The sequence below is a fragment of the Mesoplodon bidens genome (assembly GCF_964165515.1).
Source record: "Mesoplodon bidens genome assembly, chromosome: 2".
In the NCBI taxonomy this organism is placed as follows: domain Eukaryota; kingdom Metazoa; phylum Chordata; class Mammalia; order Artiodactyla; family Ziphiidae; genus Mesoplodon; species Mesoplodon bidens.
Genome location: NC_138177.1, coordinates 21135144 through 21162294, shown reverse-complemented (window position 1 = coordinate 21162294; position 27151 = coordinate 21135144). Strand labels below are relative to the sequence as shown.

Genomic DNA, 27151 nt, shown 5'->3' with positions numbered 1-27151 from the left:
ATTCCCAGCCACGCGGCCCCTTCCCATCCATTTCACTGCTCACACGGTCAGAGATGGAAGCTTAATCAGTTTCAGATGCAATTACAAGGAAAGGCAGCAGCGAGATTTCTTAAGAACCTACGAGTGCCCAGGGGTCCTTTTAGGTCTTCATCTTTATGTAAGAAAGGAAGGAAAAATAAGAAACTGAAAAACCCTGTTTGGTCAAATGTGAAATTACTTGAAAGCTTCCAATTTGGGATCGAAACTCAAAGCCAGTTTGGACGGGGTGGGTTCCCAGCTCCTGAGCGGCCTTTTCGGTGTGCTTTGTTCCCTAGTCAAAACTCGTTTCTGGTACAAGAGACGCCCGGAGGCAAAGGCACCGCCAGGGATCTCTCTCCAGGGGCCCTACCTTCGTGCAGAAGCGCCTCGGGACTTTAAATGAATCCTGTGTAGGAACAAGAAAGAGAGAGGAAGAACCTGGCCTGCTCAGAAAAGACCCGCCTTGCGTCTTATCCTTGGCAGATAACACTCAAAGGAATAATCCCAGCCCACCCTGTGCCAAGGTGGTTCCCATTTTACAAAAGGAAAACACGAAGCACAGAAAGGAGTCCAGGCCTGGTCCGAGGAAGGTTGCTGTAAATTATTGTCCGTGGTGAGGCCACGTGTCGCCGTGTCATCCCCTAAACCAGAGTCAGACGTGCTCCCGTGGAGCTGTGTCCCTCCTGCTGGAACGTCTCACCAGACAAGCAAAGGACAGTCAGGTCTCTCGCGCCTTCCTGCCCAGCCATCCTTGACCACAAAGTGGCCAACTGGACCTCTTAATTAGCTGGAAACTTCTGTATTGAATCTTAAGTCAGTCAAGGGAAATGACAGAACCAAGTTGCAGCGGGATTTATGGGTGCTGCTTTGGGGCCATTGATCATAGAATTCAGAGCTTAGGAAGCCTTAGACATCACCTGGTTTACCTTTCCCCCACCCTACGCACTGCACCCTGGCACTCCCTTTGCAGAAATGAATCAGCAGTGCTGGAGATGAGTGGATTTGTGCGAGGTCTCGGGGCCTGGGAGTGCCAGCGGGGTTCCCACCCCTGTACCCCGGCTCTGGCACCACCAGACTGCCTCTACGGGGAGGGGGGGGGCCAGGCCACTCATCTTCTCTGCCTTCCTCACTTACATTCTTGAACAGGGAGAGGCAGATCAGAAGTTTATCTTCTTAGGAGCAACTCCAAGGTAGAGAGCACCTGGTTCCTCCCTGCATTCCCCTGGCACGTGGTATATGTACTCATCAATGTGTAGCTCTTGTAACTAAAGCCTCCTTTGACTCCTTTGCCTGTTGGTGGATGTCTGCTCCATGCCAGGCCCTGTGCAGGCACCTTTAGCCCATGATCTCTCATCCTAATAAGCGTCCTGAGAACTAAGTGTGGTGCCAACGGCAGATGAGGAAACTGAGGCTCACAGAGTCTCCCCCCTTTTCCAAGGTCACCCTGCTCACAAGCGGTGCAGCAGGGGCCCCCTGAGCCCACACTTTTCTACCCGCACTGCTCTTCCAGGCGCTCCCAGGACCCAGAGTACCTGTTGGAGATTAGGGCCTGGGCTCTAACCCTAGCTCTGCTGCTTGCAGGGAGTCCACTTCGTTGCATGGGAAGGGAGTGAGTGGCCAGAGCTGATTTCTGAGGCTCTTTCCTGGCCGCCACGTTCCCTGACTCTGCTCTGAACCAGAACACACCGATCCAGAGAGGCCATCCTGTCCTCCACTGGCTCTGGGAGCAAAGCAAAGGGAGAGTTTCTCCCCTGGACGACTGCTGACAGTTTCCTGGGGGCTCATATTCAGTCGACCCATGAGCCTTCATCACCAGTAGGCAACTGGCAGGGAGAGGAAATAGATGTTTGCTGGGGGGTCATCTTGGCACTGGGCACTTCACTTGCCTTTTTTTTTAGCTTTAAAACAACTCCAGGTATTCTTACGCCCCTCTTCACTGACAGTCAGCCGGCTGGTAACATGGCCTCGGGGAGTAAATTGCAGAGCCAGGATTCAAAAGATTCAAAAGATCCAGCCCTGACCCAACTCCCCAGCTGTGCTTCTTCTCCTGCCCCTGCTGGCGCCTGCGAGAGAGGCCAGGTCCCTGCCTTCTGAATGATCTGCTCAGCTGCCAGTGGGCCGCTTTTTTCTCTGCTGATGTTCCCTATAACCTGGATTTTTTTCATGTAAGAGATTTTAGAGGGGAGAGGACGATACACTGTATGACTTGGCCCAAGCTGCACTGCATATCATGTTGGACAACATGGGAACTTTCCCTTCCTCCCTCCCTTCTCCCACTTCCTTCCTTCCCTCCTTCCCTTTCTCCCTCCTTCCCTCTCTCCCTCCCTCCTTCCCAGTTAGGACTCTGGTACCAACCAGAGATGTACTAAATGCTGTGGAGCTATTGCTATGAGGAATTCAAGTCCTGCTCACCAAAAGTGGAGTGACAATAGCAGCGACCCACTGGTCACCCACAGCCACCCAGGCCTCCCAGCATTCAGAGGAGACCAGCTGGCCAGGACCAGGGTCTCCATCAGTCTCTCCTGGGCTCTCAAGCTTCCTGCACACTCACCCGTGATCCTGCCAGCAGCTGAATCCAAATGAAATGGAGTTGGCAGACAATGAAGAGAGGAGCAGTGAATGTTCTTTTTTCTCTCTTGTTTACTCAGTGTAGCAGTGGGGCCTCTATATGGGAAGAGGGAGAGAGGGCTTCTTTATCTGCTTATCTGACCCTATACCCTTCCCTTTCCTTCTCTTCCAAATGCAAGAGGATTATACAAAGCTAGGAAATACTTGGCCAGGTGGTTTTGTCCTGTCGTCAAGGCTCTGAGACCCCGGGGGTCCCTAGGAAGCCAGCAGGTCCAAGGTAGCTTTGTTCCAGCTGCCGCCGCCCCCCCCCATGGCATTGTTTTACATACATGCATCTTGTGTTCCCATTTAAGATTTATTTGAAGAAAGAGCTTCCCAGTGCAAAGTATGAAAATCATTCATCTAATTCCGCCTCCTTAGAAACTTGAGACCAGAGAAATGAAGTGATTTGCCAGGTCACAGCAGAATTCCCCCATCTCCTCAGACTCCCAGCCTTCAAGAATATAAGTCAATGGCTAATTTCGACCCTCATTAGGCACCCAACTTCCACCAATCAAAGCCTTACGGGATTCCCCATCTTGTTCTCAAAAACAAAAGACCCTTCAGTTCCCTGAAGACAGATGTGTTCCCTGTGCCTGAAAAAGAGGAAATCTCAGGTCGTCCCCCTGTCATGTTGCCAGTGACGTTGGCTAGGGAGAAGCCCTGTCTGAAGCAACGTGGAGGTCGCTTTGTGAACTGAAAATGTCTTCTGCCCTCTTGGCACATGTGTTGGGGCATCACATCCTCTCCTGTTCTGTTTCCTGGCAATGAAAATTCCTGTATCCGGCACTGTTTGTATTACAGCTACCTTGCCTGTGACCCTCATGGGTTTTTTTATTAGAAGAAAATGCAAACTAGCAAGCAACCTTGTTAATTTATCATTCACAAGCAATAGAAAATTATTCTAATACTATTTCCATGTACTGTTCATACATTACAGCAGAATGGTTACCAGAAAATAGCCACCTGCGTGTCATAGCAGCATTTCTGAGGGATCACTGTGCTTAATTTTCCTCTCTCTCTTTTCTTTATACAATAAGTAATTGCCACTGTAGCACTTCCTCTTCTTGGGCACACGTCTCTCTTGTATTCAAGAGTAGATTGTGCCGGGGCATCAAGAAGCCTCATGATTCTTTTCTTTTTTTTTTTTTTTTTTTTCTATATTGAATCCAGAAACACTAAGAAATCCTAAGAAAACCAAGAGACCTTGTTCCTATTTTTCAAGTGGAACCAAGTTCTCAGGCTTCCCAGCTACTACATTATAGGCTCTTTTTCTCTTGAATTGTATGACTCCTGATCTAATAGATGGCCCTGAACTCCCCCTCATCCTCTCTCTCCAGGCCTGCTGTCTGCCAGCCGTAGCCCCTCGGCAAGCTCTGCCCACCACCTTGCTTTCCTTTTAACCTCCTTGGAAACGTGTAGCCATCAACCCTCCAGCTCTCCTAGGATCATCATTTTTTTTTTTTAACCTCATTTAATTACAGAGATTTTACATTGACATCAAAGAAGAGAACTGATTCCTTTTCCCACCAAAGGCGAGCAGAGATGGCAGAGTTCTGGACTGGTTTCTCTCACCAAATCAAGGGAAGAAGAGAACACCAACGGGGGACTTGGCTAACCGCCCCCCGCCCAATGTACTGTCACGTTCAGAGATGGGATCCCACCAGATGGGCTCGGACCCAACGTCTCCCAAGGCCCCCACCCCTCAGCTCTCACCCGGGCAGGCAGCCTGTCCTGGAGCAGATTCAGGCCCCAGGGGGACACAGTGGATCTGAAGCCAGGCACCGTCACTCATGTTTTTATGGAAATGTCTCCTGGTTGCAAGGCACAGGGGTGGGGTTGAATCCTCGGAAACGGAATAAATCGGAAGCCCCCTCATGCTGGCTCTGTCGAAACCCTGTGTCAGATTGTGTCAGTAGGGATGCTGCAAATTTTCTGCAGTGGAAGCCACTCGTATAAAACGAGACTCCTACACGCAAGCTTCTCCTGGGGTCAGTGTTCTGAATTAGTCTGAATTCCAAACCTTCCATGGCAGAGAGATCTGAGATCTTTCACCCCTTTTTTGCAAGCCAGGCTGGATTCGAGGGGACAAGGATGTGGGGACCAATCCCTTTCAGCCACCGCGTTCATGGTTCTCACCAAAATATATTTCTGCTTTGCCTTGTAGTCCCCTCATATTTTTGAAAATCTCACAGGCGTGCAAGCAGAGGTCTTTATTTTGTGATGTTTAAATATCAGGTCAGTGAAAGGAACGCACAGCTAAGCAACTGCAAAGCTGCGGCCAGTGGTTTGAGCCACTGGCTATGCCGAGAGGGTGACTTCATCGCGCTCAGAAAATAGATGGCTTGTACAAAAGGGAAAATCTTGGTGTTTTTCCTTAAACTCTAGAATATCTTCTCCATCCCTGCTCCAGGCAGGATTTATTTCCTTCTTTCCTTTCTGGAAAATTAGGTGACTTATATCTCATGGTACTAAAACCTCTTGCAATCAGGTGCAACCCAGAAGGTAATAAATCCCTTCAGTCACTCCCTGCCTTTTACAGACCGAGAGTCACCAGGAAGTATTCGGCAGGGTGGTTTGGGGGTCAGTCCTCCCCAGTTCCCACCCCCAGCCCCACTTTTCTTTTCTTTTCTTTTTTTTTTTTTTTTTTTTGGCCGAGCTGCTTGGCTTTCGGAATCTCAGTTCCCTGACCAGGGATTGAACCCGCACCCTCAGCGGTGAAAGCACCAAGTCCTAACCACTGGACCGCCAGGGAATTCCTGCAACCCTACTTTTCTTCACAAGCAGTTACCAGAGTTCCCTTTTTTCCCTAAAGTGATTAGAAGTCGGGGATGATAGGCAGGTAAAATATTCATACCTGTCTGTGTCCACCTTGGTGTCTTGCTTCATTCTTTTTTTTTGTTAGAACCTATAACATAATATCTGTGTTCGCAATCATTTTCTCTTTCTGTACAGGAGGATTTTTTTTGTTGTTTTGTTTTTGCAAAAAGATGGTGCCCGACTCTGAATTGTGCCCAGGTTTCTGTAAAGTCAAAGCGCTTAGCGGAGGTGGCCCTTCATCTGATCGTTCCTCTTCCAGTACCTGGGGCTCCTGCTGAAAAGTCTAGGACTTTGCTCACATGCTGGCCAGTTTGTTCTTCAATGGATGGGAACCTAATGCGTTTTCTAACGCCGTCTCTTCCACTCATGGGAAGGGAGGTAACAGGTCCAGGCATTAAGGTGGTGGAAACAGCTGGAATTTTAAAGAAGCCAGTTACACTGGATTTCAGATTTTAAAACTAGTCCTTAGCTCAGGAGATCACAGGCAAACAACTGTGCCGACATCAATCTGTATTTTCATGCCCTAAGTATCTTATTCCAAGGGAAATTTTTTTGAATTGGGACGAAAAGTAAATTTATAGGAAGCTAGGAAGTTAAGAGTGCTATAGACAACCATGACTAAAATTGCGTGTAAGAGGACCCTTACTCTCCCATACTACTTGACCTTTTCAAAGATACTGTGGTCCTTGGAGTTAACTGTGAGTGACTCTACTGTCCCCAAAGCATAAGGCTCCCCAACGTGGTTTCTGTTGTCACTACCCAAAGAGAAGAATGGTATCTCCCCAAGGAGCTCTTAAGGTTCCAGCCCTGGGATGCTGTCCTCCTGCATTGCTTTTGTTCCACTCCATCCACTAAAGCATAGCTCATGAAATAACCACTTTCATGTAAAACGATTCTTTTTTTTACTTCACTTTGAGGAAATCTTGGTGTCTGGTTATTTCAGTGAGACATTCTGACATTAGCCAGGAAACCCTCCTGTTCTAGCCGGTTGCTTCCCTGTGGACCTGGCCCAAGCGCTTGGCCACTTCCTCCCAGGCCAAGGATAGACTCATGCTGTACTAGTTTCCCAGCACTGCTGGAACAAAGTACCACAGGCTGGTGACTTAAAACAAAATGAATGTCTTCTGTCATGGTTCTGGAGGCTAGAAGTCCAAAATCCAAGTGTTGACAGGACCATGTTCCTTCGGAGACTCACCTTCCTTCTAGAGGTGGCCTTGGCATTCCTTGGCTTATAGCTACACCATTCCAGTCTCTGCCTCTGTCATCACGTGGTGTTTTCCCTATGAGTCTGTGTCTTCACATGGCTCTCTTCCTTCTGTGTGTCTCTTCTCCTATTATAAGGACACCTATCATATTGGATCGAGGGCCCACCCTACTATAACATGACCTCATCTTAGCTTTTACATCTGTAATACACCCAGTTTCCAAGTGAGGTCATATTCACGGGTAACGTGGGGTTAGGACTTTGAGAGAACTTTTGGGGGAACACAACGCTACCCACACCACGTGCTCCCCTTTCCTTGGCTTGAGAAGAAACAGATGCTTCTTGTGTCTTCCTTGTACCTCCTGTGTCAGGTTTAAAGGACCGTCTTCAGAGCTTCCCAAACCCCAGCTGGCCAGCATCCTTGGACCCCACCCACAGCCCTGTCTTAAGCTCGCCTCTCCTCTGGCCCTGTCCACAGCATCCTGCTGATGCCCCTAAGTGGAACAGGAATGCTCTGTGTCCATCAGGGTTCCCCCATCTTGCCTTTCTTCTCTCTTGAGAGGCTCCAAGGCTTTTCCAAACTCTAACCCCACTGTGCACAGCCCACATCTTAGCAGATCACGAAACCCATTCTGTCACATCTGGTCCTTGGGTGGCCTACACGTCCTTGTGCCTGTGCACACGTAAAACCCTACAGCAAGGGTCAGTGAGAGAGCATAGCTTCGGAGTAAGCCTCACTTAAGATCAAATCCTAGGTCTTCTATTTATTTGACCTTGGACTAGTAATTTCACTTTCTTGAGGCTCGATTCCCTTCTCTGTATACATGAGGCCATAACAACATCCGCTCTGCAAAACTGTAGTTAGGATGAAGTGGAACAGTGTGTGGCGTGTATGCTGCTCTCATGGTAGGGGCTTGTTCAAAGTTGTCATTGGCCTTTCTGCTTGCATGTTCTCTCATTGGCTCATAATATAGCTACTACATACATAATATAGTTACTACTAATAATAGCTATCCGTTTATCGGGCATCTATTTTTGTGTCAGACACTGTGCTTGGTTTACAGCTATTATTTCTAATTGTTATAAAATCTCTGCAGTGTGGGTGTTACTATTCTTTTGCAGGTGATGGAAACTAAAACTACCTCAGAAAGAGGTTAAATGAAGTGCCCAAGGTCACATAGCTCCAAAGTATTTGAGCCAAGATTTGAACCCAAGAAAATGCTCTTGGCACTATGTAAAGTTGCCTGTAGGCAACTTCCATTAACCCGCTGATGTTATGTCTTCCTGGCTTTTCTCACACTCTCTCCGTTCCTGCTCTTCTAGCTGACTTTTCCCCTTTTTCCTTTTTTCATTGTCCATGACATCTAAGCCAGTAGTTTTCAGATACATTCAGATGCCAGAAAAGCATGGTACTTTTCACAGAATAGCAAGTTTTTTCTTTTCTTTTCTTTTCTTTTTTTTGCAGAACACTAAGGAATACTGTGTAAGCCTTAGAAGCACTTTTGCTAGCAGAAAACATAGCTATGTATTTTCTATGTACAGTATGGGACCATACACATAAGTGTACACGCGCACATACACGCATGCACTCACACTCAGCTAGGAATAAAGCATAACCACTTGCTTTCCATTATCATGAACTTAGTACTCAATTATTTATTCCCTCATTTGCTAGGATTTGCTAACAGATAACATTGAGAAGGCACAAGAAATTTAAGAAAACATTTATGGGAGAAAAATTCGAAGTTCGGAAAACCAATGCGTTATGTATTAATATCAGTGTAGTGCCTTGCTCCAGTTTGTGCAGAAGGAACTTAAGAATTGCTGGAATACACCGGCAACATTTTATATTCAGCATGCTCTCACGGGGAAGGGTTTGCTGATTGCAGGGAAAGGCAGGAGACACCTGCTCTAAATGCTCCCTTCCCTGTGGGCTTTTCTGTGTTAACTTGTGGGACACACACCTTTTTCATCTTGAGCCCCCGATTTCTCTCCCTTTCAAAAAATTAAGATGCCCCGATCACCATCAGGCATTCCATCTGTGGGAATCCTATTTGAGAAGATGTTCACAGGCATCCGAACACTTTGACACCACAGATGTCTTGTGATTTATTTTCACATCGTGGTGAGTGAGGCTGTACCGGGCTTAGCCCCTGGTGCTTGAGTCACTACAAAGAAGGAAGGACACCTCATTGGTATCCAGAAACACGTGTCAGAATAAATCACGGTTTTACACGTGCTCCCTCACCTGTGTGCTCCTCCGCGGCTTCACTGTGTCTCCAAAACTAGGCACACTTTGGATTTCTTATGTGAAGCTGTATTTTTTTTTTTTTTTTTTTTTTTGCACTGAAGTTTCACAGTCGTCATCAGATGCATCATGTGTTCCTTCAGGGACACCCTAATGTGGTGACTCCAAGATGGAAAACAGCTCAGAGCCCCTCCCTTGGGGCTGCTGGGTAACATTGATCTTAAATTTGACCTGTCAGCACATCTCCAAGCAAGTCAACACCAGGCTCCATCAGGCCTGGAAATAAGCAAAGGCCCAGCCTTGTCATCATTTGCTTCCTTGGGTGGACACGTTTATTGGCCTTCCGTGTTGTTACAGCAAAACAAAAGTGGAAAATGTTATGTGCTGTATAATGTTTATTGATTTTCCCTAAGCTGAAAGCAAGGTTTTGGACGTAGCCTTGGAAACAGCTATGATTTTGGCATGGAGGGTGCCAGGCAGCTTCCTGGAATCATTACCCAAACTCAGATCAGCCTGGGGACAGTCGGTGTGGGCAGCGGCAGTTTAATTATTAGGAGCCAGCAGAACTCCTGAAGGCAGAGTTTTGGCTGGTTCTGTACGTGTACAGAGCAGCGCCCGTGCTCTTGGTTCCTGAGAGGTGCTCGGATATCATGCTGCTGGTATTGAGATGATGCCTTTGGACTTGAGACACAGACTTGCTGGCTTTCCCACCACCTCCCCGTGCTCCGTCAGGGGCCAATGGAGCCTCTGCTGTTTTCAAGGTGCAGCTTCTAAGGTCCTCTTGGGAGGTTGTCTCACTCTAGAAGCTTGGAAGAATTCCGTGCATTGGGTCTGGAGGAGCATTTATCACTTCTGCTCACATTTCATTGACCAGAACTTAGAGGAACAAGGGACACTGGGCAATGCAGACCGCTCTGTGCCCAGAAAGAAGAGGGGAACGGGATCATGGGAGCAGCCAGCAGCCTCCAGCACCAGCCCTGTGGGGTGGATCTGGGCACACAGACTAAAGAGCCAGCCCCTTCCTACACGAGGACCACCCAGGGGGCCGCATGAAGCTTTGGAAGACTAAGAATGGAAACACGCAATCCAAATACCTGGGCTCATGGCTCAGAAGGACTAAAAAAATAATTAGAGGTGGTAATGTTTTACATTCTTCTCTCCCCCCGCAAAATAATTTCTGTGAATGTTCACGAAGCACACAGACTATTTTTAGACCTTGTTTCCCTCTTCTGGACATAATGAAATATATAAATGGGTGAAGGACTGTGGTAAGTGATGTATAATTCTCAGCTCTAAGCTCCTCCTCCCTGAGCAATGGCCCCGCCTCATACTGCCTTCGGAGAGTGCAAACCTACAGATGGCAAGTCCCCCACGTCTCCGTCACCCTGGCTTCGATCCACTCGTCCCTGGTTCTAGCTCTAGCTCCTCCCTCCGGCCTCCTGCTGCTCCTGTCCAGGGCCAGTCTGTCCACTGATGTGCATAGGATCACAGCTCCTTTCACCTTCATAATGACCTTGCACTCCTTCTCCCACCCAGCATCACCAGCCTTGTCCTCCATGTTGGTCTGCTCCCGTAGAGGACATATAAACAAGGTCCAGGGCTCCCGGGGGGCAGGGGGTAGGCAGGATCCCCCGGGCCTCCAGCTGCCCCATTGGCTGCTTTCCTTTAGCAAACCTCTCTGAGTCTACATGTCCTACCCCGCCCACTCCTCAGCTCACACTGCCCCTCTTCCGCTGGCCACTCACCACTCTTCTGAAATTGCTTGCCTCAAGGTCACCGGTGATTTCCAGTCATTCTCAGCTTGCTGGGAACTACTTCCCCCTGCTCGGAACAGTTTCCTGTCTCAGCTTCCTTGGTCCATCCCAGTCTGCTTGGCCAGTCTCTTTCACTCTTTCAACTGATTTCTCAGCCTTTGGATGGGGACCCCTCCTCTTTTCTCTCTACCCTCTCTCCCTAGGTGAGTTCACCTGGTCTCATGGTTTTCATTCAGTCTTATCTCTAGTCTCATGATGGCTGAGTTCTTTTTCTTTCTTTCTCTCTCTCTTTTTTTTTTTGCTGCACTGCGTGGCTTGCAGGATCTCAGTTCCCCGACCAGGGATTGAACCCGGGCTATGGCAGTGAAAGCCCAGAATCCTGACCACTAGGCAACCAGGGAACTCCCCGACGCCTGAGTTCTTTACTGACCCCGAGCACTTTCTCCTGCTGCCTGATTGATACTTGGATGGGTGTCTCACTGGCAGCCCAGACTCTCACTACCTCTCCCTTCCCACAAAACAAACAAACAAACACCTGATGTGGTGAATGGCATCACCATCTGCCTGGGTGCTAGTGGCAGAAATCGGGGGGTCATCCTTGATTCTTCCCGTGGCCCCCAAATTCCATCTCTCAGCAAATCCTATTGTAGAAACAGATAGCGCTAAATAGGTCCCATCCCTCTCCTTCTCACCATGTCACTGCCACTGTCCTGGTCCAAGCCACCGTCCTCTCTCACCTGGTTGTGGCAGCAGTGACCTGACAGCCTCCCCACCTCCATCCCTGCTTCCTAGCCTCCACAGAGCAGCTAGAGCTTCCTTGTGAAAACAGGTCTCTACCGGCTCTTTACAGTGTCCCTGACACTGTGGGTGAAATCTCAACTTCCGGCCACGAGGCCCACGGAGCTGCCTCCACACTGCCCTGGCTGCCTCTGCACCCTCCCGTGTGCAGCCCCTCCCCTCTGTGGTCACACACGGCCACCACCCCCTCCTCCCTTCACGCCTCCAGCTTGCCCTCACGTGCGTCATCCTCTCTGCCTGGGATGTTCCTCCCCACATGTCCCTTGACCACCTGTCCTAGATCAGGGCCCCTGCCCTTGTCTGCTCTGGCGTCTGGGGTATCCTCAGTGTCTCCAGTGTGGGGTGCACACAGCCACTGTCCTCTGGCCCGTCTCGATCACAGGGGGAGTGAGGTGGTCTGGCCTTTTTAAAGCTTTTACATCCCTGGTTCTCTAATCCCGTGCCAGGACCAGCTTACATTTTGGATCTTCTCGTGCCTAAAAGAACATCCGGCTCCCTTTGGTCCCAGGCACCTTCCAGGCCTCTCAGGAGGTGGGGGCAGGTCGCCCAGGCCACCTCCTGTGTGTGAGAGTTGATGGTGTTTTTCAACAGAGAGAGGAAAGGCCTCATCCAGGCACATCAATATTCATTTGTTTACTTATCATCTGTCTTTAGTAAGCCCCAGGAGGGCGGGATCAATGCATTATCTAGTTTCAGTGGTTGTCTAAAAACTATGTGTTAAGTAAATGAATTAAGAAATGAGCAGGGCTTCCTTGGTGGCGCAGTGGTTGGGAATCCGCCTGCCAATGCAGGGGACACAGGTTCGAGCCCTCGTCCGGGAAGATCCCACATGCTGCGGGGCAACTAAGCCCGTGCGCCACAACTACTGAGCCTGTGCTCTAGAGCCTGCGAGCCACAGCTACTGAAGCCCTCGCGCCTAGAGCCCGTGCTCCACAACAAGAGAAGCCACTGCAATGAGAAGCCCGCGCACCACAACGAAGAGTAGCCCCCGCTTGCCACAACTAGAGAAAGCCCACGTGCAGCAACGAAGACCCAACGCAGCCATAAATAAATAAATAATTTTAAAAAAAGAGAGTTATTAAAAAAAATAAAATAAAATAAGCTTCCCAGGGCTTCCCTGGTGGCGCAGTGGTTGAGAGTCCGCCTGCCGATGCAGGGGACACGGGTTCGTGTCCCAGTCCGGGAAGATCCCACATGCCGCGGAGCGGCTGGGCCCATGAGCCATGGCCGCTGAGCCTGTGCGTCCGGAGCCTGTGCTCCGCACCGGGAGAGGCCACAACAGTGAGAGGCCCGCGTACCGCAAAAAAAAAATAAATAAATAAGCTTCCCAAATTTATAATGAACACTTTGTCTGTTCCGTCCAAGTTTAAAGGACACTCCCGACCCTCTGCCCCTACCAGGATGCACTGGGGGGTTTTCCTTGCAGCAAAGCTGATGGCCGGCCAGGTGCAATCACTAGAAACACTGCAAAGTGTGAAGATAAATGTTTCCACTTAGGGGACAAATGCATCTCTATTAGCAGCCGATTATGACAGTCTCAGAATCAAAGCCTCTACCATGGGTGGTTTTTATCTGGCCTCTGAGAAACCCTGCCAGTGAGATGCTTCCAGATTCCCCCCAGGAATGTTTGGGGCCGGCCTGGTGCAATCCCCGTATCCTGATTGTACAGCACGGGCACTCAGAAAGTTCAGGCACCAGTAATACGAAGCGCTGTTATTTATTAAGTGCCTACTGCGTTCCAGACTTTTGTGTTAACGTCCGTTACATACACTTTCTTTTTTTTTTTTTTTTCTTTTTTTTTTTGCGGTGCGCAGGCCTCCCACTGCTGTGGCCTCTCCCGTTGCGGAGCACAGGCTCCAGATGCGCAGGCCCAGCAGCCATGGCTCACGGGCCCAGTCGCTCCGCGGCATGCGGGATCTTCCCAGACCGCGGCACGAACCCGTGTCCCCCGCATCGGCAAGCGGACTCCCAACCACTGCGCCACCAGGGAAGCCCACGTCCGTTACATACACTTTCTAATCCTCGCGACAACCCTAGGAGTTAGGAATTGTTGCCCTGACTACACGGATGGGGAAGCTAAACCCCCCAGAAGTTAAACAAGCTGCCTAACACCCTGCCCCCAACTCAGCGGTATAGAGCTGGGATTTGAACATGAATTTGGGGCCCTCCATGCCCGTGCCTGGCTGCACATGCTGTACCACCCCCCTCCCTTGTCAAATGCAGGGTCTGGTCAGCCCAGGCCTTCCTTAGCACATCAGGGACCACCTGCCTCAGGGTTAAGGCAATGATTTGAACAGTCCTTTATCCTCCAAGTGAGGAAAAATGCTGCTGAAAACTGTCAAGTGAAAAAAATGGCACAACATGAGAGCTGTGAGTTAAGTTTTATTTGGGGCCAAATGAAGACTATAGCCTGGGAGACAGCCTCTCAGCTCTGAGGAACTCTCCGAAGAAGTAGGAAGGAGGATACATGGACAGTATACACGTGATTTTGGTGACGGGGATACATACAGTCAAGCTCACATCTTGGCAGAAGATTGCAGCCAGTCACAAGGAGCAGGTGTCTCCATTAATGATTTTAGTGCTTTCCTAGATGTGAGAAGATGCAAGAAACTGGGCTCATAAAATCTTCTCCTGAAAATATCTGAAAGCCTGTTCTGCCAGTTTGTTCCAGAGCACAGAGTACCTCATTCCTGATCTCCGCCCTGAACTCCTTTCACGGGGTGTTGAAGGTCAGAGGCTGCAGTGGCTTAGTGACCTCATTCTTGTAGAACCAGGGGGAGAATGCCGATTTTTAGTCGGCATAACAAACTTGCATATATATGTTTACAGGGCTTCTTCTGACCTCTCATGACGTTTTCTGGGCCTTGAAAATGCTCTGGCGATTTTCTCATCCTGTGGGGACTCCTGGGGATTTGTCTGGAGGGCAGCTAGGAGGAGAGTCCTGCTGCTCTTGACCGTGGGAAGGACCTACTCTCCCAGCAAAGGTCCAGCCTCCCGTGAGCCGTTGCAGTGCTGGGGGGCGCTCATGGGAGGTGCAGAGAGGGGGGGACCCCCTGTGGCCACATGAGCCAGGAAGCCCTGGAGGCCACCAGAGGGGCAGATACTGCTGTCAGGCTGGCCGCACAGCGGACATCGAACCTCCCCTTCACTCTGGAAGGCAGGGCCTCCTTCGGCCCAGGAGCGTGGCTCTGAGAGCCCAGTGGCCTCCCTCACTGGGCCGGGAGCCGGACACTTCCTTCCCTGTGCTCTTCACAGAGGGGCCTTTGGGGAAGGAGGGGCCCTCGCTGCAAATCCCTGCCGGCGTCCCAGGACCAGCTCAGTGCTGCTGGTACCTTTTCTGTCTCCCTCCTTCTCGTCGTTCCCTTCCCTTTCCTCTCCTGCTGCCTTCATCACCTACTGGGGATGCTCATGGAACACCCTAGAGGGCGTGGATTTGACAGGAGCCCCAGTTTGTGGAACTAGAAATGCACTGGGTGACGGGACTCCGTGGCCCTGGGCAGCTCTGCGGAGGGCATGCATCTGCTGGGTCGGGAGATGCCCTGGGCTGGCGGAAAGCCAGAGCTCCGGTCCCGACTCTACCGGTGTCTACCTGTGGGACCCGAGGCGCAGTCACCTGCCAGCCGCCATTCATGGAGAACGCTCTGGGCCCGTGGACCTCAGACCCAGTCCTGGACCTTCCCCTGCACCGCGCACCCCCCCCTCCCCGGTCCGCTGGCTCCCCGCCGGCTTTGTCCAGAGGGAGTGAGGGCGGGTGCCTTGCTGCCCCGGGGCATCTCCAGCAGTGCCTGAGTTTCCGCCGCCTCCATCTCCCACAGGATCGCCTCCATGGCTCCGACTTCCACAGGGGCCCGGCCACTAGGACACCTTCATCCTACCCGCCCAGGGTCAGTAGTGGCTTCCCGCTGCTGCTCATCTCAGGGGCCTCATCGTCCACGTAGGTTTTTCCATCACCTGCGGAAGCAATTGCCTCGTTACGACCCCTCTCTGTAGATGCCCGGTTCCTGGTTATCTTTACATCATGTCGGTTCAAAACGGAGACCTGGCCAGCCTTCCCCAGAATAACCCTCAGATGCTCCCATTTTACAGATGAGGCCACTGGAGCTCAGAGATGAGAAGCGACCTGTTCAGGGCCATCCGGCTGGTGTGGAGCTGAGCCAGCGCTCAGCCCGAGCTCCTACCCACCCCTCCAGCTGCTCCTGGAGACCTTGGCCTCTCTGGGTTGCTGTTTCCCTGACTCTGAAAAGAGCCAGCAAGATCTGCCTCGTGGCATTGTTTGCAGGATGAGAGAGAGTGTCTGTAAAGAGCCTCTTGGGGCTTCCCTGGTGGCACAGTGGTTGAGAGTCTGCCTGCCGATGCAGGGGACACGGGTTGGTGCCCTGGTCCGGGAAGATCCCACATGCCACGGAGCGGCTGGGCCCGTGAGCCATGGCCGCTGAGCCTGCACGTCCGGAGCCTGTGCTCCACAACGGGAGAGGCCACAACAGTGAGAGGCCCACGTACCGCCAAAAAAAAAAAAAAAAGAGGTTCTTGGCCCCAAGCCATGGGACACCCCCATCGGGTGGGCCCATCTTGCTGACCAGCCCCAGTGCCCGGGTTGCTGCCAGAAGAGAGCTCCCGACCCACATTCCAGCGGCCCGTGTGGGGCGGGCAGCTCCCTGCAGATGCGGCTGCGTGGGGAGCGCTCTGAGGCCTGCCTGTGCGTCTCCACTGCCCAGGGCTTGGGTACCCCTGGGAAGAGGCTCAAAAGTTAACTCTCTCCCTTTTTTGGTCAAAGCTCGTAGTGGTTTCCATAGGTGTGGGTTTGAAGCCGGTCTCAGTAGTCCGGGCTTTGATTGTTTCTTGAGGAATGTTTAAGGGCAGTTCTGAGTCCTTGTCCAGGAAAGAGGGCTCTTTGTGGGAATCAGTGAACAAGCACTAAACTCCACGAAGACCGTCTTTCTGGACCCAAAGACAGAACCATTCTTATCTGACAACCCGGAGTTTGGGTTCAAGAGAGGCAACTGAAAACAACTTTTTCTTCCCCTAAAATCATAGAATATGAGGGTTAGAAAAACCATGCAACATTATCAAGGGTAGAATAAACTTCCATTTTACAGAGGAGAAAATCAAGGCTTAAATTTGGTTAAGTGACCTCTGTAAGGTCACGTAGTATACTGGTGGCAAACCAGGCCCAGGCCCCGAGGCTCCTCCATGCTGATCAGGGGGCCTATGACTGGAAGGCTGTGGCCTGGGCCTGTATGGAGCCAGCAGAAGAGCTGCATATACGTCACTGGCCAAACCCCAGGAGGGTATCTGAGGATCGGGTTAGGCACACCCAGGGATTTGGATGGTCCCAAATTACTCCCATAGCCACAGGAACAGGCTCAGGATAGCTGTTCCTTTCAGCCGAGATTTTGTCCATAAATATCTCAGTTGTATTTACTAGGTTGTCTGGCACATAATAGCATGCATTATTAATAGAGCAGCTTAACACCGTCTATTAAGTAGGCATACTCTTTGCGATGTAAAACGAACCTCTCTTTTACGAGGTACTTTATAATGCCACGGGACAGCGGCAATGCTCAGAAGCTTACTGCAGGCTTCCGTCTGACCTCACGTGGAGGGACAGACGAAGGGACTGTCTCGGGGACAGCTCATCATCACTAGTCTGAGGATTCACGTATCAGTGCATCTCGGAGGGATGTGTTCTGCGAGCTCCGTCTCTGTTTTGAGGGTCCAGACAGGATAAGCATGTGGTTCTGAAACTCTTATTCTCCCCCACTGCCCAAGTCTGTCCGCTACCTCCCATGGTGAGTCACGGCGATTTCATCTGCCACCCGCGGCCATGTGAGCGCTACAACCACGGAACCGTGGTGGAGTTTTACTGCGATCCTGGCTACAGCCTCACCAGTGATTATAAGTACATCACGTGCCAGTACGGGGAGTGGTTTCCTTCCTATCAAGTCTACTGCATCAAGTCAGGTGAGCACGTCGAGGGCGTCCCTGGATGGTCCAGGTTCAAACTACTCACAGTGGTGGGTGGGTGGCTGTGTCCTGAGCCCCGTCCCTCCTCCCACACACCCTCCCCCCCTCTCACGCGGTGTTAGGGACTGGATCTAGAAACTCATCTTTGTGGATACATGTGGCTGATACTTCCAAACCCTATTCAGAGGGTCAGGAGTATTAACCCGCCCATGCCCATGTACAATGCTGACCCTCTGAACAGGTCCCTAGACCCCTAGCATCCATGGACGGACCTGGCCTCTGTGCACTCTGTCTTCTCCCAGGCTTGTCCCCTTCCACTGACAAGGACACAGGCCCATGGGTGTGACCCAAGCGATGCATGACTCAGCCTTTCTCTTCCACTCCAGGATGCATATCCGAACACAGATGATATGATTATGGGTAAAACCTGCTCTCACTTCTAAAAATGTAAGCCACGTGCAAGTGTCAGTGCTTCCTACTTAATAACAAATTACTAGCAAACCGTCCTCACCCCTGGTCTCAGAGCACCCAGCTACTGACCACACGACGGAGACTTGGGCACCCGTGCACGTCCGCCCACCGTCTCCCGCCCACCCCGGTCCAGCCCGCTTGCCCCGGCTTTTTCCAGGTGTGGCCACGGCCACCTGCCCCAAGCAGGGGTGATGGCTGCCCCGGATGCAGCAAGGGGTTGGGGGGAAGCATTTGTTAACACAGCGCATCTGGGGGCCCACAGATGGTAACGTGAACCAGTATGGGTGGAGTGCAGAGAAGTAGAGAAGGCAAATCCCTCAAACGAGCACACAGGAGCCCCAGTGCCTGTCATGGCCTGGGAGCTTGACAGCCGCTTTGTTCTCTCTCACGGCAGAGCAAACGTGGCCCAGCACCCATGAGACCCTCCTGACCACGTGGAAGATCGTGGCGTTCACGGCCACCAGCGTGCTGCTAGTGCTGTTGCTCGTCATCCTGGCCAGGATGTTCCAGACCAAGTTCAAGGCCCACTTTCCTCCCAGGTCAGTGCAGCCCATGGCCACCCTGGGTCAGGCTCAGTGCAGCCACCTTGGGCAGCAAGGAGAAAGGATGGTCAGCCTTGATGAGTGCAGAGTTGAGCTTCTAAGGGGGAATAGGGGAGAAAGCAAAAAACACTCGCCTGGGAGGTTTTGGGGTGTCTGGGGTCAGAACACCAAGCTGGAGACAGACTCACTTCCCTCTTTCCGCCCCACCCCCAACCCGTGAGCCCCTGTCTCCCTCCTTCCCTGGATAAATATTCTCGAGGCAGGCATTGTAGGGGGTGCAGAGAAGGCGAGCACGGTCAGGGCTGCACACCCTGCACCTCCCACCCACAGGGGTCCCCCCATTGCCCACTCTGTGCCTGCAGCTCTAGAGTTACGTACCTTGGAGCTTCCAGGCCACAAGGAGGATAAGAAATACACAGAAGTAATTAGGGACAAGGTCCAAGGTGCGTGACCCAACAGAGGTTCAAAACCGGTGTGCAAAAACCATGGCAAGTCTCAGGAAGGAGAAAAGGCTCTGGATGGGGAGCCAGGACAGGGCTGGAGAGCTTCGGCCTCCGAGTAGGGTCTGAGCTTTCGGAGTGGGACCTGTGGGCGGGCGGGGGTGGGGGGGTGGGTCTCCATCCTTCTCGGCTGCACAGGTGAGCTTGGGTCAGTGTCTTCATCCTCCCTGTCGTCATCACCAGAGACGAGCTTGTCAAAGTCCCTCAGAGGTGGTCTGGTCCTCTCAGTGCCCAGGGCAGCCTGTGGCCCTGCCCCTCCGATGCTGGCCCCTTGCCCGGAACCGAGCACACCAGCGCCCTTTGTAACCAGGAGCCACCCAGCACTGTAGTGCTTCCTTCCTGGAAGAAGGAGTCATTTAGAAAGCACAGGGATGGGCTTCCCTGGTGGCGCAGTGGCTGGGAATCCACCTGCCAATTCAGGGGACGCAGGTTCGAGCCCCGGTCCGGGAGGATGCCGCATGCTGCAGAGCAACTAAACCCGTGCGCCCTATAGCCCGTGCTCTGCAACAGGAGGGGCCACCACAATGAAGAGCCGGCACGCCACAGCGGAGAGTAGCCCCGGCTCGCCACAACTAGAGAAAGCCCGCACGCAGCAGCGGAGACCTGACACAGCCAAAAATAAATAAATAAATAAATTTATTTTAAAAAAAGAAAGCAAGCACAGGGATAAGTTTGTGAACGTGAGAAGGAAGTCAGGGCACCGAACATCATAGGGTGTTGTTCAGCCAGGGCTCCCAAGGGAATCAAGTATCTCCTTGGATTCCTGTGCCCATGTCAGAGTCTTCTCATTTGGGGACCTCAAGCTTCAGAAAAGGGCATTTGTTTCTGACACAGGGACAAACTGGCCCCCAGGGTCGCGTGTACCACGCCCCTGGCAAAGAGCATGTTGCTTAGTGGAGGAGGCAGCTCCCGGAGACTCACCGCGTCCCACTCCGCCCTCCAGGAAACTCACTATTGCCTCTCACACTCCCAGCCAGGAGCAGGGGTGGGAAGCAGGCGGGGCTGCTGGAGAAAGCACCACCCACCATTTCCCCTCAACCTCCCGCCCCCAGGGGGGAGGGAGGTTGCTCATCCCCGTAGCAATGCCCCCACCTGGCGGCAGGAGCCGCCCAGCCTGCAAGCACCCCACTCTCCCAGCCGTGAAAGTGTGCTAGGTCGGGGGTGGGTGTGCGCCTGCATCCACGCCAGGCCCAGAGTGTGTGGACACCATCCTGGGGCCACAGCCAAGCTCCAGCTGAGGTGACAGAATCTTCTTTCCTCTCCAGCCTGCCATCCGCTCTGTCTTCACCGTTATTATTTATGGCTCAAGGGACCATGTCTTATCATTGAGCAATTAGACTATCTAAAGGAGGCCTAAGGGTTATAAGGAGAAAGCTGAACCACATATTGTGATTTATAGTACCCTGGAGTACTTGAACATGGCCTGCAGAGCTGTTTTTCTACATAGGCTTGGGAACAAAGTTTCCAGGATAGAGACTAAATATTAAGATGTTTTAAAAATGGTCCCTAGGGAATTCCCTGGCGGTCCAGTGGTTAGGATGTGGAGCTCCCATTGCCAGGGACCCGGGTTCGATCCCTGGTTGGGGAACTAAGATCCTGCAAGCCATGCAGCACAGCCAAAAGAATTAATTAATTAAAGAATAAAAAATGGTCCCTAAAACTCACTTGATTTTTTTTTTTAAATCCCTCAAGTATTTATTTCCATCTTAGGTTACTCTCTCTCTAGTTGTGTGGAAACATTGATCTCAGCTATGCAAATAGATGACAAGATTCTCAAGAACAGGTCCAGGAAGGACTTTTTTACTCTAGGTCCCAGAGGTGTAGACGCTGAAGAGATGCTGATGACAGTCCGTGGGGCTGGGACCAGGCGGGAGAAGCTGCCACTGTGGGAGCTTTTGTTGGGGGAGAATGGAGAACGGAGGCATCCGTCGGGTCGCCCTGACCCAGACAGCTTGCTGGTGAAAGGGACAGTGAGAGGTGGGGAGACCTAAGTGAGAAAGGAGGCCAGTGTGAGACCGTGGAGGCCAGGGAGCAGGGGCGCTCGGCCTGTTCCAGATCCACTAACGAGGGCTGTGGAAGGGGAGACAAGTTGGATTTGGAGCAAACTCTTGCTTTCCTCCCGGCTCCTGCCTTTGGGGGGGCCCAGCTCCTGCCTTTGGGGGGGTCATGGGCCTTGCAATCTCCCCCATCTCTGGGTGGCCTTAAGGATGGTGGAACAAGGAACCCCCCTCCAGAATCTCTAAGCAAGATGCTCCAAAAAGCCAGAGGCCCCGAGTGTCAGAGAGAGACGTCCTGACGCTTCCTCCACCTCAAACACCAGCGTCCAGACATCTCAGTCCTCAGATTTTGGTGGCCCTGCCGCTGGCGTGCAGGGGTTCAGGGTCTATACTGCGCCCCCCCCCCCCGCCAGCTGGGTTGTCTTCTCCTCCTAATATTTTACCTTCTGGCCACATCACTCAGCACCAGTTCCCAGCCGAGGAAATAAGGAACCAAGTTCCACTGGCCACTTGCCACCCCGGTTCCTCCAGGGACCAGGAGCAGAGAGTGGTCACGGAGCTTGGGCTTTGGCATCAGACCCGCGGTGTGGAAGGTGCAAGGGACCGGAGGCCAAGGGCAAGGCCAGAACCACGTGTGTGCCAGCATAAGGGAACCCCCGCTCCGGGCAGCACGGGCGGAGCTTAGGTTCAGGTGGCTGCTGGGTCGGGGGGCGGCCGTGAGCCCACAGATCCGGAACAGGTAGTGAGATGATGTTCAGAGTTCCTTTTTTTTTCTGTTGTTGTTTTTCTGTCTTGACTAAAAATGAGTGATGTTTATACCGTAGCAGAAAACAAACACGAAGCATACGAAGCACAGGGGTAACTGAAAGGGGCACTTAGGGTCCACGGTTTCCCAAGCTTTTAACGGTACTGTTCCGTTTCCAACAGGCTTCCTCAGGGACGCTGCAGGGGCACATTGGGATGCTTGATTGGAATGGGCCACAGAGTCCCCTGTTCTCAGGTTTATGACCATAAGGCCAAGGCCAGAGGTCCAATGGGGGGAAGAAGGAAGTATGAGGAGATACTGGAGCCCAGAGGCGGCAAGAGGCCAGGAGGGAAGCAGGAGAAGAAAACCTCTCCTGTCCAGAGTGTGGCCCTGGTGGACGCACCGTCTGCCGGAGGGGACCGGGCAGGGAGGCTGGATCTCCTGCACCAGCTCCTCCCAGGGCCCCACAGCCCCCAGGACCCCAGCTGCAGTGGGGGGCACTGTGGCCTCGTTCCCGGGGTGACCTGTCACCTGACAGATTAGCACCACTTTCCTCTCCACAGGGGGCCTCCCAGGAGTTCCAGCAGCGACCCCGACTTCGTGGTGGTAGACGGCGTGCCCGTCATGCTCCCGTCCTATGACGAGGCTGTGAGTGGCGGCTTGAGTGCCTTAGGCCCAGGGTACCTGTCCTCCGTGGGCCAGGGCTGCCCCTTACCCGTGGACGACCAGAGCCCCCCAGCATACCCCGGCTCAGGGGACACGGACACGGGCCCGGGGGAGTCAGGAACCCGTGACAGCGTCTCAGGCTCTTCGGAGCTGCTCCAGAGTTTGTATTCACCTCCCACGTGCCAAGGGGGCACCCGCCCCGCTTCCGACAACCCTGACCCAGCTCCCAGCACGGCGGGGGAGGTGGCATCCACCAGCCCAGGCATTGACATTGCAGATGGTAAGCATTTGCCCCGAGGCCCGGGCCACCCTTGCACAGCCCCACCCTGCTCCCAGCTCAGGGCCAAATCAGTGCGACCGTGTCACTCGGCTTAAATTGCATCTTGTTCTCCCTGCATGTAGAGGCCGTGGGCAAGGCCAGTTAGTGGAAGAAATCATCATCTCACAAGTGATGAGCCCATTAACTGAAATTTCCGGAGGCCTAAAAGAGCACCAAGCCATCCAAAGTAGAAAGGCCACAGTGGGCGGAACTTGATTTTCATAGCGTCCGTATGATCCAGGATGCTTTTCTTCTTTCTCCCTTAATTAGGCAGGACTTTTGAAAGTGGTGCTTGGGACCAAGGTAACGCACACGTGCTAAAAGGGAAGACCCAGATGCGGGCATGAGGGCCCAGCCCTGGAGAAGCTCTGGGTATATGCAGGTTATGTTTATCAGGGGTGAAGTAAAAGATGTGTATGTGCCTACTGCAAGGAAAGGCAGATTGCAGCTCATGGCAAAATAGTAAAAATGCATCAGACTAATTAGGACTGTGTTTCCCGGGGCAAGGGGGCAGCAGCACCACTTTACACATGAGAACGCTCATTCCAGCTCATATTGACAGTAAGTAGCAGTAACCACATGGAAACAGGGGTCCCCTGGTTCCTCATAGATTTCCTTTTCTCCAGCACCACCCTGCCTCTCTGTACTTGAACTTGGAACCTTTTGGTTTGTATGACCATTAGGGTGCAAGGTCGAAGCCTAACAGTTTATTTTTTATGAGCTGAGTATATTTTCCAGCAAATAACGTTGTACAGAGGAGTCGGTTTATTTGCTTGTTCACTGATATGTGGAACCTAGCATTTTCTTCTTCTCACTGATTTGTAGGAACTGTAGACATTTTACTAAAGCTCACGATTCCAGATCTTTGCGGTGTCTTCCGGTGTATTAGTATAATAACCATCTCTTCTTTTACAGAGATCCCTCTAATGGAAGAAGATCCATAACTGGAAAAAGTCCTGATGATTCTGCTGCCCCTTTGGGGATGGGCACCTTGTACTTTGGAGTGAGGCCTCTGGAGGACAGAGCTTGGGGGGATGGAGGAAGTTTTCTAATTTCTCAACATGGGGACAGTGACTCACATCGTACATCTCGGACTCAACAGTGAGGCTGACACCAAGGGCAGTGGCAGTGCTTTTAAATGAAACTTGAGGATTTGCCAAGACCAGTGAGGAACAGAAAGGATGGGGGGAGACCCTGTGTGGTCCTGGATGAAGGTGTTAAGTGCATCTTGGGCTGTGGAACATGGGACAGACGGTTCCACGCATATCCCACCAAATCCCACATCCCGCTGACTTACGAGTACTACCCGCCTCCTCTGAAAGCATGTCACATATGTAAATCGCTTCTAAAATCTGCTTCAAACTGTCTCTGGACGCCAAATTAGGATGGATCAGCCTCTGCAGGAAGTCTGTGTTGAGCTGCTGGAAGAGCAGCAGAGCGCCCCCTGCAGGCTCCCCAAGGAAGGTTCTGGGGTGTCCTTTGGACAGTCTTCCTTGGGCTGGACAACTCTGCTCAAGGCAAGACTAAAGCAGGATGTGGCGGTTCCACTGAGAAAGGAAAGGAAAGACTCAGACAGACTCGGCTTTCTGGAAGTTTCTTCAACAAGTAGAGCTCCTGTCCTCCGTGCTGTCCTTTGGTGAAATATCATCAGTATTTGTATTCATGGTCTAGCACACGGATCCATGGCATTGGCTAAATCTTGTGACATTACACATGGTCAGAGTGTGTTCAAATAGCATCTCATGGTGGAGAAGTAACCAAGGTAATGTTTTGTTTCGGCATTTTGAAAAGATCCCACTTGACAATTTATTTGAGTCGTGAGTCCATCTCCAGTGAACTATTAGGGTTGTTGCCCCCACTGCCAAACTCAGACAGATTTAATTTTCCAAAACAGAAATTGTATCTGAAAACATATTCCTCCCCCTCCAAATAAAATATGAGGTTGGATTTTTCCCCCCTTTTATTTTGTCCTGTGAAGTCCACAGGCTCCGAAGACAGACACCTCTCCACTCCTGCTTCCCAGGCCTCCGGCTGTCTCACCCACCCATCCATCCAGCACTCACACTGCACCCTCCCAGGGCCCACTGGGTGTCGTTCCTAAGAAAATGATTGATAAAAAACATTTCCCGAGTCTTGAAGTGTCTCTTCGAATACATGTACATGTTGATCTGTGGAGCTGATTCCGTTTCTCCTCTGGGTTTTAGACAAATACAATCAAAACTCTGATCCATAAAATTGCTTTGCGGATAGGGCGGTGAGAGCTGGAAGCTTGATCAAATCCTGTTTTTTCTCGACACAGACTGATTAAAAATTAAAAAGAAAATGACAGTTTGAAGCGTGGCTTCACTAGTGCAGCGGGTTTGGGTGGGCAGGGAGGGGCAGTGGCAGTGATCCCAGGGGATGGAGACAGCGGAGGACCAGAACCAGAGGCTGAAGGAAGGAGGGAACAGGAAAGGGCATGCCCGGCCCGATGCCCTGGGCAGCAGGGCCACCAGCAGCAACAGCTGAGCAAGTGGGTAAAGGTGTTTGGTAGTTGTAACATCGTTTAGTGCCGGAAACTGGTTTTCATGGATGCTTAAACTCCATCTGGCCAGCTGAAAGACAGACGGCCTAGGTGGCTGGGTGGGACCGGGGTCCAGAGTTCACTGTGGGCAGCCCACACCCTCCTGCCCCCTGCCGCCAGCAGCCTTCCTGGGGTCCCTGTCGGGCAGGTCTCAGCTCTTCTCCGTGCCACACCTGTCCTCCCCTCATTCCCTCTAAATGGAGAGTGTGTCTCAGAGACCACCAGGTAAGTGCCTCATTTCCCACCAAAGAAGCCTGCAAGGCTCTCTCTGGGGGCTGGCCTCGCCTCCTTCCAGAAAATGCTCTCCCAAAGTAGAGAGCGGCAGCATGCAGCGTGTGAGCCGAGCACAGGGATGCCTCTTCAGCCCCCCGCACCTGGGAGACAGGTAGCACAGGTGCAACATACATCCAGGTGTTAGTGTCAACGTTGTTCTAAGCACAGAGGCTGGTAGGAAGGAAATGCCTGCTCAGTGACAGAGTCAGACGATGTCCAACCGAATTGCCTGGATCCTCCCCTCAGTCCCTTTAGTGTGTGGCCACATCAGAGTCTCAGTCACAAATACTGTTTGCCATGATTTTTTTTTTCATTATAGTGAGCTGCTGTGGCAGGAAAACATCCTCATGCTATCCCAAGCATGTCATGCTTCTGGCTCTTTTCATGTAACAGTCCTGGAGGCCCTCTGGGTATAAACAGAATCATTCTCACCCTGCCCCAGGAATTAGTAGGTATGAGAACACACCGGGCTGTATTGTGAATTGGATGCAGAGAGCCATCCCCGCCTAAAGTGCTTTCTGCTTTGGGAGAGGGAGGCATCTGCAGGGCAACCGTCAGGAGCGTGCTGAGAACTGGGGTGTTCCAAGGCGTCAGCCTGAGGTGTTTACACAAGTGCCTGTTAGCAAGAACTGCAGGGCAGCAGTTTTCCAGCTGACCGGCTCCCCGTCATACGCACGCCAGGCAGAAGTCACGGGATGTCTTCACACTTCACTTCCATGTAGCTTGTTTTAATTGCAAGGTTGTGATTGTCTGGTGTGGGCTCTTTAGAGCCTTTTCCACTTAATTACACCCATCCCAGCAGCTGCCACATGGACAGGACTGCCTCCTATTCCTGCAGAAGTGTTTTGCCCCCGGGCACACAGCAGACCTGGACAGTTGGGAGTGGCATGCAGAGGCTCACAGGCCACAGCCTGCTCCTTTGCTCCCTCCCTCCACACCTGGCTATGCTAGGCAACCCTCCTCCCAGGACGTCTGGGTCCCAAGGCAACCCCTGCAGCGTGGTGCGGCATCCCGGGAGAGCACTGGCTTTGGAACGGGCCATCACCTGCTTCAAAATCTGCCTCTGCCACTAACTGGCTGTGCATTTGGACGAGTTCTTGCCCCCCACCCCAGACCTCAGTTTCTTCATGCAGAAACTAGAGATGGTTTACCTCTGCCTTCCCCGCTGGGCTGTAGTGAGGATGACAGCTAACTTAAGTCACAGCGCACAGTCAGCATCTGACCAATGGCCGCTGCTCTCCACTTGTTCCCCACGGTGAAAGAGGGTGTCACGTGGGTGATTTACTCAGTGCAGTTCTAGGCACCGTTGACCTGCCTTGGTCCCCACCACCTTCCAAAGTGTTTGTAGACAAAGCTTGTTTGGGCTGCCCCAAGCAGGCGGGCTGAGATGTGCCATCATATTCCCCCAGACCCTCTTGCCAGGAGCACCTCCCTGACTTCTACAAGCCAAGTTTTCCATGCAGAGGGAAGTTGTCAATCCTTTGGGCATTTGCCTTCCCTCCCAGCATAGCCTTCTCTTTTTTTTCTTTTTTTTTGTGGTACGCGGGCCTCTCACTGTTGTGGCCTCTCCCGTTGCAGAGCACAGGCTCCAGACGCGCAGGCTCAGCAGCCATGGCTCATGGGCCCAGCCGCTCCGCAGCATGTGGGATCTTTCCGGACCGG

The 27151-nt window shown here is 52.1% G+C and overlaps 1 protein-coding gene across 3 annotated transcripts in view; it reads left to right on the top strand.

Annotated features, from left to right (window-relative positions):
• Positions 1-24900, top strand: part of SUSD4 (sushi domain containing 4) — a 180836-nt gene extending 155936 nt beyond the window's left edge. For 2 of the 3 annotated variants that reach the window (XM_081224262.1, XM_081224260.1), the window contains 4 exons: positions 17219-17410; positions 18279-18423; positions 22232-22614; positions 23571-24900. In XM_081224262.1, the coding sequence (XP_081080388.1) occupies positions 17219-17410; positions 18279-18423; positions 22232-22614; positions 23571-23758 (908 nt within the window). In that variant the 3' untranslated portion in view covers positions 23759-24900. Of the gene's footprint in view, positions 1-17218; positions 17411-18278; positions 18424-22231; positions 22615-23568 lie in introns of all 3 variants that reach the window. The other variant, XM_081224261.1, reaches the window with a different exon arrangement.
• Positions 24901-27151: the final 2251 nt, after the last annotated feature.